The sequence below is a fragment of the Metopolophium dirhodum genome, chromosome 1 (genome assembly GCF_019925205.1).
Source record: "Metopolophium dirhodum isolate CAU chromosome 1, ASM1992520v1, whole genome shotgun sequence".
In the NCBI taxonomy this organism is placed as follows: Eukaryota; Metazoa; Arthropoda; class Insecta; order Hemiptera; family Aphididae; genus Metopolophium; species Metopolophium dirhodum.
In genome coordinates this window covers 16879180-16893035 of record NC_083560.1, presented here as the reverse complement: position 1 = coordinate 16893035, position 13856 = coordinate 16879180, and the positions used below count along the sequence as shown (strand labels likewise).

Genomic DNA, 13856 nt, shown 5'->3' with positions numbered 1-13856 from the left:
TTCAACTCATTTTGGACGTAACAGGCTGTCAGCTTAATAAAATAATAATAATTAGGTTCTTGTACTTATTGTTGGTCAATTGCATTGCTTTTATTTATTATCACAATTTTGTTTTTTTATTTTATCAAAATTGACCTAAGCAATACTTATTCTTAAGCATCGACTATGAATACGGTCCTGATACCTTTTTATTTAATTTTTAAGAATATTAAGTACTGTATGATAAATATTGTCATTGTATTAAAAATCTTTTTTAATGAATAATGACTGCTATTTTATTAACCAGTTTTCGACAACATGGTAGGTCATCAATTTTCTATTAGGGTGCTAAGGCCATTATCAATTTTTTCATAGTAATTATCGATAAAAAAAAATTTCGGTGCTTCAACAGCTTGAAAATAGTGTGTATAAGATTTTTCATCGAATATGTAGTTCATAAAATAACCAAAAATTACGTAAATCTTTACATACATAATTCGTGTGTTGTGATTGAACTCCTCCTAAAAGGTTGGACCGATTTGAATGAATTATTTTGTATGCGTTTGGGCGACGCCCCGGATTGTTTAGATTCACAAATCACCTCCCTAGGTCCAACCAGGGGATGTGCTCAAACGGGGATTTAGAGATTTACGGTGGAAATTTTTATTTATAAATGGTTGCCATGAGTTTTGGAACTGTTATAATAATAAAAAATTATTGGTTGCCGTGAAATCAGTGTATTAATTATTCAATGCATTTAATTTGTTTGTACGCCGTGTTTTGATATTTTATATGTATCGCCATAAATTGCGTACCTAAATATTGAGCGCATTATACTTTTATACTCACACATAAGTTACGTAGTACGTAAAACAATGCCACGTCTTCAAAATTGTATTTATTTTATAGTTCTGGCTATAAAAAATATTAATACAATATCGCCTCATTTCTATTTGATAAATATTTGATGTTCAAGTATAACAAATTTGAATAAATTATATTTTTTTATTTTGTTTTATTCAAAAATCATGAAAAACTTGAAACTTGAGAAATCACCTTATATTATAATATTAATTTAAATTATAATTTTTTATTACAATAACATTTTCCAAGTAGGTATTTATATTATATTTGAATTTCATTTAAGAAATCTTAAAATTATAAGTTAGGGATTATGATTGGAGACTACTATAGTTCCATAAATACATTTGACTAAAATGTTTTAATACAAGTTAAATAATAATTAGGTTAGCACCTACTTACTTTAAAAAATATTTCCAAGTTCACTATATTTACCGCAAGTAGATCGCCTACTTGATAATATACTGCTGCTAATCAGAATTTTTATTCCAGACAACAGAAAAGTTAAGATAAATTTTGAACACCATACATCGAATATTAAATAAAGAATTGAACAAAGTTTGTTACTCATATAAAGTTGGTACATTTAACGAGAAACGAAGTGCACGGGATCAGCTATAGTTACTTATAAAATAAATAAGTCATTTATGTTATAATATTATATAATGTGTATTTAGCAATAACAATATTTTTAACATGGTTTTAATTTGGTATTTTATTATATTTATTGTTATATTAATTAATTTAGTATATTTTATTAAACATGATGCGCTGACTTGTCTTGGGCGTGAATGTCGTATGCTGGCTTGACTTATGCTGAAATAGTTCAGTCATCTCCGAATAATTGACGTGCGCTAAATTTTCGAGGATCCCAAAACAATATACTAATAAATATCTTATTTTTATGATTTACAACGAACTCTGTGTAAACTACTACATAACCATAATATTTATCTATTTATGTTAACTACAATTATAATACGTTATGGCTAAGAAGTTAAAAGTAATTATTTAGGTAATCGTGAGAACTAGGTTTTTTGTTATAATATATTTAAATTCGACTAGATAATAATATTATAAATAAAGTAATAACTAAAAGAAAATGACTACATTTAAAATAAACATGGACAAAACTTATTCATTTTTAGTTTGTATATAATTTACTAAAACCGAAATAACTGTGTAACAATTACCCATAGTCTGCAAAAAAAAAATAAAAATATTAACAATCACTTCCTAAAAGCGGGTAAGTGCAGAGGGTGGAGTATGTCAGGAGTGTTGAAAGTTTGTCCATCGTCCTCCGGTCCTCGGACAGGGTAGTGTATTATTACAGTATTCGATTTGAATGCAAAGATTAAATTCGATAAAAACGATTTTGAGCGTAGAATCAGCGTAACAGTTAGTAATTAAATGTAGATGTAAGATATAAATTTATATACAGAAATAAGTATGTTTAGTAAATAAAAGTAAATAATTTGAAATTAAATTAATAAATTATGTATCTGATCAATAGTAAATTGAATAAATATAAATTTATATAAGTATAAATTCATAAATTTTCATTTTTTTAACGCTTAATTTAAAATTGTATTCGTTTCTATAGTGATATACAAAAAAGTTAGAAAAAAAATTAGCGAAGCGTAGGATATTTAGGGTTTTTTTCCGTGGCGTTAAAAAACTATTGAGTAAACAAAAAAAGCGACCTCTTTGAAGTGTAAAAAAAAAATAATAAAATAAACATTGTAAACCCACTAGATTTGTCACTCGGCTCAGAATATAAAAATTTAATCTATACTAATATATAAAGCTGTAGAGTTTGTTTGTTTGAACGTGCTAATCTCAGGAACCTTGGTTCGAATTGAAAAATTATTTGTTTTTTTGGATAGTCTATTCATTGAGGAAAGCTTTGAAGGCTATGGGCTATATAACATCACGCTACGACCAACTAATAGAAGCGCTTAGACATATATTTTGAGATTTACGATGGAAATATTTGTTTATAAATGGTTGCAATTGGTTATAGGAGTGACAATTAATAGAAATAGTATTTATTTATAATTGGTTGCTATTGGTTAATCGGGCAGATCAGGTACAACCGTGAATCAAATCGAACTTTCGCACATTGCCTACCAGGGTGGCTGAGTTACACTTACAGCAGTGAGTTACACCGAAAATGAGTTGAACAATCACAATTTCTTTGTCATTTTTTATGGGCCATGAAGTGTGCAGGATCAGCCATATTACGAATAAATGAATGTTTGTGTGCAATTCTCTGGAAAGAAGACGCGGGCCAATTTAAAAAGGGTTAAATTTGGTTTTTTTTATTCTTCGAATTTTAGTACGGTTAGGTTAGGTTAGGATTATGTATTAATTGATTATATTAATCCACGGTATTAATATATCAAAATTAACCTGGTATAATTTTAATACATTAGAGTTAAATCATACACTTACGTACAAACAGCACTGGGTTCGCGATCTACCATAGGTAGAATGCCTACCTGATAACATACTGCTGCGAATCAGAATTTTTATTCCAGGCAACAGAAAAGTTAAGATACATTTTGAACACCAAACACCAAATATTAAAGAACGAAATGAACAAAGTTTGAGTCATATGCGGTTGGTACATTTATCGGTAACGAAGTGCACTGCATGATCAGCTAGTATTTTATATACCTATTACCTATTGGCTATTTGTGTTTATAGTATATCATAAAGTACCGAGATAATTTAATAATTTTACCAAATATTTATATTACTTACCTAATAATTTTTATTCACAAGGTTTATGATTTTGTCAAAACGTTAAAAATGTGCAACATTTTATTTATTTTATAGTTGTGGCTATAAAAAATATTAATACAATATCGCCTCATTTCTATTTGATAAATATTTGATGTTCAAGTATAACGAATTTGAATAAATTATTTTTGTTATTTTGTTTTATTCAAAAATCATTAAAAACTTGAAACTTGAGAAATCACCTTATAATATTATATTAATTTAAATTATAATTTGTTATTACAATAACATTTTCCAAGTAGGTATTTATATTATATTTCATTTCATTTAATAAATCTTAAAATTATAAGTTAGGGATTATGATTGGAGACTACTATAGTTCCATAAATGCATTCGACTAAAATGTTTTAATACAAGTTAAATAATAATTATATTAGCACCTACTTACTTTAAAAAACATTTCCAAGTTCACAATTTTTGTTCTAGTAAATTTTAACTTTTTGTGGTTGGCATTATTCAATATCATTGTCAATAATATCAATTTTTTACATTTTATGTCCATTTCGGTCCAATTACTGCTGTACAATGCGAATATTATTGAATCTTTCTATAATATTAAAAAAAAAGTTTCAGTAAAAAGAATGTTAATTTTGAACCCGGGACTATAAAATTCATATTTTTTCTAAAACGTGTATAGTTTTATAGTATTTTATTAAATAAAATTTTGGTGCATGTTAGTACATATTATGACTAATACATAATTATTAAAAATTTTTCGGTAATTTTAATATTTTGTTATAAATAAGTAATACCATAACAATTCATATAGATGCTCGATCACGAATTGATAAACAATACTAAAAAATAATCAATTTCAAATTACTTGAGCGTGTATACTGCCAAATAAATAACACACCATATATATTTGAAACAATATTGATGGAATTATACACATCATTTTTTTTACTATAATATCCGAAGTCTTAAATCTTTCATTATTGGAGAAACTCTGAAATCATTTTATTCAAGATAAATTATTACTACCAGCTACTTTAGTTCACACGTGAACATACGCGAATTTAATATTATACTAATATTATGTATGGAAGTGGCCAGTGGGGAATTTGAAACGATTACTATTATTAATAATATGGATAATATAGTAATCTAAGTATTACGTAAATGTTACCATTATGACAGTAAAACAAAGCAAGATGACTGAAAATGACGAAACGAAAATGTGTAACAATATCACTCGTTGAAAAAGTGCTAAAATATCTTCATATTTCCTGAAAAAAAGAATAGTAGTGTCGTTTAAGTCATTTGGCTTAACTCAAGGTAATAACTTCACACATTTGAAACCCACTCGTTAAAATTTGAAAGCACCATTCAACCGTTGATCGTAATTCAAAAAGAAAAAATCTAATTGATACATTTTTAAAATTTCCACAAAAATATTAAAATTAAAGTTGAGACTCTATAAATGCTGTTACTATTAATTACATTTGTTTTTATTTTTTGTGTGACTCTTTTTATGTTTAAATACAAATGTGTAAATTTAATTTAGACATTGACCATCCAGATATAAAATAAAAATTACTTTTGTGTGACATTTGCCAAAAATTTAAATTTAAAATGAACAATTTTTAATATGAACATTTTTTAATAACTACCTAATAATTAATTTTTCAATTTATAAAACGTCAGTAAAGCTGAAATAATGGTCCACCACCACTACAAAAAGAAATTTAATTATCAAAGTAATTGTTTCAATAATTTTTTTGATCAATAATTATTATCTTAACACATTTACCGTGTTAATGTGATTTTGCCTGCCGCTAGTTGTACAATGTTCAATGCAAAATTCGTATGAGATTTGAAATTATTGCAGAAATAAGCAAAATCTAAAGATTTACAGGTGGGAAGTGTGCATTATTTAATTGTTGAAAAAAATCGCATGCCATTAAACTAAGAGAAGTCTTTCACCTAAGATAACGGTTTTTGAAAAGTAATATATTTTTGGTGTCAGAATTTTTCAGTATGTCAGTATTCAGTAATCAGTATTTTTAATATATACTATGTTAGTTTTATATTATTATTGCATGTATATTTGTATATTTTATAATATGCATTATGTACCCTTAGTCGTAATCCATATTATGTATATTCTCCTTTAACTAAAATACCAAGGTAATGACTACGTACATGCGTATTTACTTAGTTAACATTTATTTTTATGTTAAAATGTAATACATAAAATTTAATAGTTATTCAATAAATAAATAAAATTAACTCTCACTTCATTACTACTTGATGATCCATTATAATTGTTTTTAATTCCTCATATATTAAATCGTGATCATTAGATGATTTATTTTTATTTTCATCTGTGGAATCTACAAGGAAAATAAAACAGTTGTGTTAATTTTGCAATAGTTTAGTAAATATCAAAAGTATGAGCTAATTTTAGAAACGATAACGTCATACAGTGTTATTCTTTATCAATACTAATTTGGCCAGCGAAACTCATTAAAATTATACATACAAGGCATACTTAAAACGTAGAAATTTAGTTTTAGTTTTAAACTGAAAAACTGAAAAAAAAAAGTAGAAGTCCTAAATATAAGAAATAGAACACATTACAAAACATCATAAGAAGAAAAAAAATTGATGATATTGAAACGAAAATATTAAAACTGTTATGTTCAGAATTATTTTTGAAGGTTTGATTTATCAATTGCTATTGTTTTAAATTTCTTCTAATAATACACCATTATCCTATCCTGAGTATAGAAGAGAAAAACTGATGCTGCTATCTTCATATTTTGAATACAGTTTAAATCACTTACTCCAATAAAATAAAATTTGGGTATTAACCACAAAAAATTATTTTTTGGTGTGCTCATAATATTCTGTAAGTGTATGACTAAAGAGTTAAATTCACTATTTCCATAGGTATGACAGATTAAAAAAATACATGTACCCACATAATTTCAAATGTGTACAAATGTGTACCTCATGAGTTTCAAAAGATAGTAACTTTTAACTTCGACTAAACCGACAATTACTACACCTTTCAAGCTAAACAATTTAATTAAAATAAATACAATACATTTAAATGTGAATGTATTAGATATGAGTCAAACTCAAAAATATGGTCTTGAACTAAAACTTTTAAAGTGTGTATAGAATCAAACTTGAACCGAAAGAATCGAACCCATACTTAACATTATGTTTTATACAAAACTAAACTCGAATTGAGATTTTGAAATAAAGTACGAAGTTTTTAGTTATATGTTAAACCAAATTAAATATAAAACAATTTTTATTCAAACCGTATGTCGTGTTCTAATTTTTTACTAGTGCTTTTATTAATTATTGAATTTAAAACTTTTTAGAGTTTTGTTTAGTTCAGTTTATTTAAAACTAAGTTCAACAACAAACTCATATTGAACAATTAGAGTTTGGTTCAAATTTCTAACTTTGAACCGTTCACCACACCCCATACAATTGAGTAGTATGTATAATAAACACTATTCAGTATGCCTAAAAATTCGTACTCACATATTGAGGAATGCTGGTCATGAAGTGATTTGTGTCCAAGAGATTCGAAAGCAGAGCAAATAATTTCCAACTGGCAGCTCATACCAAAGCACAGTATAACCAGAAGCGTATCGAATAAAAGGAAAAACATTGTCGTAATGGAAATGAATAATGTCTCGATGAAGTAAAATGTATTGTAGTGTGAGTTGTACGTGTCCTCAGATGCGATTAAATAGAAATTCATGTTGTTCATGCGGTAATACCCGATTGAACCTTCGTGGTTTTTGACTGGCGATTTAACTTCACTGAATGCTAAAGTGGCGACAGAATAATTGACCATTGCAGTGAAATACATGGTCGTATACATGGTCATCAACCACATCAAGCGTTCTCGCCAATGATCCAGTATGTGTTTGTTCCTGTTACTGAACGATGTAAAATCGTACCTCGTGATCGACAAACAGTTCCATATGGCGTTCGAGTGACGGATGATGACACACATTTTGTAAGTAATGTAAAACGTGGTTACTGCTTTCCAAATATAATCCATACTTATAGGAATATTAACCGACCAGTTGTACAGACCACTTAGCACCAAAATCATCGATACGATACACAGGTATAGCATAACGCACCACATAACAACGTGATAGATATTTCGACCCCGACATTTTATGGAATTAGGATCCAGCATCTGATATAATCCTATTAGTTTAGTGAATTTAATGTTGAAAATATGATTCTTCTCATTCCGAATATCCATCGTTATATTACCAATATACTGTTGGAAAACAAGGAATAATATAATATATATTTCAGCCGCCTGTTGACAACTTTACTATATCCGCGCGTGCCACTTATAATTCAACCATCGTAAATTGTATTCTTGCAATAACCAAATAAACCTTAAAGAAAATTGTGTTATCCTCGCATCCTATAACAATATTATAAATTTAACGTAAAATACGTACGCAAGATGATCGGTGCGAGTAATTTATTTGACTACCTTTCGCTGTTCATCGGAATTGTACACTGCTGCCTGTTCGTATGAAATGGATTAAGGCAACACGCTCATTTTTATAGGTGGCTCCAATCACCCCTCCACGCTATGCCATCGAATTATTAATAGAGATAGGTTTTAATCATTATACCTCTCTGTTCTCAATATTGCAGTATAATTCATATTATATTATGAGACCATCCCCCAGGTAGAAAAAAAAAAAATATTATTATGTTATTTTATTATTGTATAAAGAAGTAGTAACAATATAAACATATTATTATTATTATTTCAATTCCCGGGTTAACAGAAATGTTATAAAAACCTTCTAATAATATCTATTGATAAAAAAAAAAACACTACTTACGAACTAGGCCGTATTTCTTAAAGCTCCTCCTCCCAATTAAATTTTTATATTATTTTAAAAAAATGACTGTATTATCTATTTAAATTAATATTCTTCATTCTATAGTAATTTCAGTACCTTTAAAGTTTTAATTTAATTCCAAAATATTATTCATTCAGGGCGTATTTCACCTCCCAGCTACAAATGAAAAATAATACGACAATAATAGATTATGTGAACCGTACCGTCGCGACTGTCCTTAAAGCATTATAGTATACGTTTTTCCAAAGTCGTTAAATCAGTTTAACATGTAAATGTACAACGTAACTCTATCGAAAATATCTTTATAAGTAAATTGTAATAGTTATAACTAAAACATATATATTTTTTTTAAGTAAAAGTTGGAACACATCTGACTAAAAACTCAGTTGATCAGCGCCTTTCAAAATTACAAGGGCAGCCAAGGCACCATTTGCTGCCACCATAGAGATAGACACACCTATGGACGGAAGTATCACGGGAGTAACCGCACGTCTTCCTCAATTGTTTGGGTCGTACGTATAAGGTGAGCTGTATTTGATATGCTCATTCCAATTGATCTTGAGTCAAGACAACTTTATTAAATGTGTTGCATCATCATTTGTTACCAGCTTACCAAATCTACAATTTATTGTAAACGATAAAGTTTTATAAATAAATGGTTTATTTTATTTACTAGTAGGTACGTTATAAGTTTTTTAACGATTATGGATCGATGACATATAATTTCGTTAAAACAAAAAAAGACGTGTTTCTTTATTTTTAACAAGCAATTTTTTTATAACAATTTCAAAATTTTTAAACATGGGCGTACCAAAAGCAAAATCAACTTTATTTTTCAAATGGTAACTCCTACTATATTTTAAATAGGCTACTTATTTTAATTAGTATGTGGAACACATAAATAGTGACTTCTTTCAAATTTCCTAAATTATAATAAACAATTTTAACGGTTAACGTACATCAATATATTGGGAATTTAAAATTATCTGAACACTAAATGTTATTGTTTAATGAAATAATGACTTTTTTTGACAAAATAATTTATTGTGAAAAACGTAATAATCAATGCTAGCTGGTTATATAAATCTAAAAAATATATTTTTTTTGGTTTTAAACATCATAACTTTCAAAATTATTACGCAGTTCGGATGATGCCTTATGAACTAATTTTGGTACTTGTCTGGATAATGCGCAACTTTGACTGTAACCAACAACAGCTCCACACGGTCCCTAATTATAAAAAAATATGTATGCATAATTTATCCATCATTGTCATTCAATACCACAATATATTTCATATTACACGAGACCATCCCCAGACAGCAAAATATATATAATTATTATGTTATTTTGATATACAGTGAAACTTCCATATAACGAACTTTCATTTAACGAAATTTTCTGTTTAACGAAATATTTTTAAGAACTATGACATTCATTGTTAATTACACGTAGATTTATCTCCAAATAACGAATCTGATGTTTCTATATAACGAAATAATTATTCGATAAAAACCAGTTTTTGTAAATGTTGTTACTATCAAATTGATAGTTTATGTCATAGTTCTAAAATTGTACATGAACAATGTACCCGATAAAGATAAGACACCGAAGGTAGGCAAACTGATTAATCTTACTGTAGTACACTTCAGTTCCAATATTGGTGCAAACGAGTATACATTCTTTCGTTTTCTCTTCGTCCGTACAAAAAAAAATCTCAAAACGTAAATATTTATCCATCGCCGATAAATTTGAAATTTTAATTGTAGTATAAATAATTACTAATAACATAAAAATATTATCATCTCAATTCCTCGTGCCAATTGAAATGTTTTTTTAAAAACTTGTATTAATATTTATTTTTCAAAACATTCTCATTATATGATGGACATTTGTGTAATATTCTTAAGGCATTTAAAAACAAAATTTAGTATTGCAAACTTATAATACTATTAATATTTTTTCATATTAATACTATAAAAATATTATTATGATCATAATTTACATTATTTTTCATGGGTTGAAATATTGTTCTAATTACGTTTTCCCCTCAAAAATCACAAATACCTATATAAAAAAATATATTTTTCTTTAATTCATATTCTAATATAACAGACTATGCCCATTAGCTATGAAGCCTTGTAATATTAGGGTACATGATAGATATGCACATAAAAATCAAGCTACTTTAGGTACAAGTGTAATTGAATGAAACTATTTATGAATTTACTATATTCAGCATAAGAATGAGATATAAAGATAAGTAAATACCAATATATATCCCAGAGTTCATATAGACATTAATTATTAATTAATTTTAAGTAGCTGAACGTTATAGTAATTAAATATATACATATTATATATTATGTTATAATATTTATTTTGACAAAATATAGCTCACCAACCGTATAAGTAACTAAAAAAAAAACAATATAAAATAAGGTAGATATATTATTTTGATGTTAATATACACAAAACTAAAATTATCAGTGTATTAAATGTTTTCTTGATTTAATTTTTACTTTTTAAAATGTCGAGTAGGTGCATCCAAAAAATATGTTTTTATAATGGAGATGCAATTTCTTTCTTATGAATGTTCATTATTTTCTGTTTTTGTAACAAATGATTTATAGACACGTTTTAATAATCACATTAGAAAGGAAAAGTATATTATGGTTAATTAATAATTACCATTAGGTATGTTATTATAAGTGATTTTTTTTTTAAATTAAAGTTTTGGTTAAAATTTCAAATAATTGTACAATTATTTCAGGTTATTAATTAGTGAATTATACCTAACAAATTTAATCTCTTTTAACACTTCAATTATTTAAAGATATATTGCAAAGAGTTGTTGGTATAGTTATTTGTAAATCATATCATATCATGAAGCTTCTCAGTTTAAGCGAACATTTTTACCGAATTCTAAAAAAGCTAATTTAAGCAAAAATAATCTATAAAATATATTATGATATTTTAAGTATGTTTTTTTTATATATAATTCAAATAAAAAATAATTGTTTACTTATTTATTTCCATAAAACTGTGATCATAGATGTGTACATCTACTCTATAATGTATTAATTGTTCTTGTTATATAAAAAAATGTGAGAATTCAAGTATTATATTTCTAAGGATTACAAGAAACAAAACCTTTTTAAAAAAAAATAATCGAAAATTTAGTCTGCTTAGATATAGTGTAATATTATAAGTGAATCTAGTTGGCGCTTTGAGAAGGTTGAAATATAAAAAAATTCAGGTAGTTTTAAAAAGCATTGGAAAAATAAAAATTAAATTAAGAAAAAACGGAAATTTTTACTCAAAATTGGTCTTCGATAAAATCGATTTTAGTTTTTGGCTTAACTCTTAAAACAATTACCTTAGATACATTGCATTGTCATTGAATGTTTTTATTATCATTTCCTATACACCAAACAATTTTCAAAATATTTTGACTTGTTTTGAGCTGTTTAAGGACATTTTCAGTTTCCAGTTTTTTTAGTTTGTTTTTCCTATAAATGTCAATTAATTTGATTCTTTTGGTAAAAAAACTTGAACATTTATTACAAGGCTCCTAATAAATTACAACAGCAGTTAAAAAATATTAAAATACATAGTCACCTTTTTTTTCAAGCATTTGAATTTCAATATTTGACAACATATATCATAATGAGAATTTAAAAATGATTTGTATTGCTAAATTAAAAACAATGTTTCCCGTAAGTAGGTTAATCGGTAACCAAAATATTTAAATAAATCAAATAAAACTTTTTTTATACTTATTTTATGTTCAAATGTGGTTGGAATTAGGTACTTAAACGATGAAGAAGGATTTTAGTTTTGTGTTAAATTATAAAATATTTTTTGTGGGTACTTGAAACTTTTTAAGTACCTAGTAATTTTATATAATGTTTAATAATATGACGTACAGTGGAATCGAATCCAATACATTTCAAGGGCAGGAACCACTCACCTGGGTCAAATGGTTGTGTTTTGTATGTATTTACAAATTATTATAATATTTGTTAATTGATTATTATTTTTAGAACTTACTATGATATCAAATAATACATAAATATAATTTTATAGTCAATTTAAATAGTCGTAATAGGTACGTATAACACGTATAATACGTGTTAAGAGTGGCAGGTACCCTGTGACCCACTTGAGGTGGTGTTGCATAGCAAGTCGAAATATATTTTCGATTTATAGATATGTCCGAGTAGCAACGTGGGCACACTGACGTCCCCTAAATTATAAATGGTATAAGTACCTATAACGGAAAAGACCCTTAACAATTAATCTTTAGCATGCATACTGGTGCATGCATGCTGGTATCCGCCGAACGTACGAAATGGATTTTGGTCACAAAATAATATAATTTAATATTATAGCAGGTGGCTCCTCCGTTGACTAATAATTTAATCATCGTCCGAATGCGTGACTATGGTTATTAAGTATAGGTTTAAACTATAATGATATTATATTGTCACGCAATACAATGCACATAGTGAGTTTTATATCGCTTTAACCTTAATTTTATAAAATATCCCCATGCAACTGTAACTTTTTATGTACTTTTATAAAATATTAACGAAGAAGAACTAGTCGTTAACTTATAATATAAGAACCAACCCACCACGACGATGCATATTATAATAATATGATAATATAATGATGTATTAAGTATGCGATGTATATACAGTGATGTCAAATCCAATTAGTTTCAAGTGTGGGAACCACCCACATAGGTAAAATAGTTGAGTTTTCTTCAATTTATTTAGAACTTACTGTGATGTCCTTACTGTATTATTAAAATTTGTATAGTTCAATTTTAGGTTATTATACCAATTTATTTTAGATTCTGAGCGGAGCGATGAATGTATTGATTTTACAATGATGTGTTTTTTTTTTTGTGTCATCACGTTTTGGGGCAGTAAAACTGCTTCAATTTTCTTCAAACGTATCTTGTTCGATGGGAAAGTGAATCTAGTTTGTGCATTGCAGAGGTCAAAATTTAAAATTCCCAATAGTTTTCAAAAGCACCGGAAAAAACGGGAATTATTATGCAAAATTTGGTTTTACACCAAATCGATTTTGCTTTTTGGTGTAACTCAAAATAAATGAACGTATACATAACATTTTCACTGTTTGTTTATATTTGAATTTGATTTGTTTTGAACTGTTTAGGAACATTTTCAGTTTCCAATTGTATTAGTCTTTTTTTCTATGAATGTCAATAAAACTTTATTTGTTGGGTAAAAATGCTTGAAAATTTAATTCAAGGCTCCTACTATATTGTTACAATGAGATTTAAAAAATATTAAATATCCTTAAACA

General features: G+C 27.0%; 1 protein-coding gene across 1 annotated transcript; it reads right to left on the bottom strand.

Annotated features, from left to right (window-relative positions):
* Positions 1-1519: 1519 nt before the first annotated feature.
* On the bottom strand, positions 1520-7891 carry LOC132936045 (odorant receptor 46a-like). The gene is made up of 6 exons (XM_061002710.1): positions 7150-7891; positions 5885-5981; positions 4775-4874; positions 4469-4594; positions 4034-4192; positions 1520-2040 (listed from the first exon to the last, which is right to left on the bottom strand). Exons 1-6 carry the CDS (start codon positions 7889-7891, stop codon positions 1975-1977), a joined length of 1290 nt encoding a protein of 429 aa, XP_060858693.1. The 3' UTR covers positions 1520-1974.
* Positions 7892-13856: the final 5965 nt, after the last annotated feature.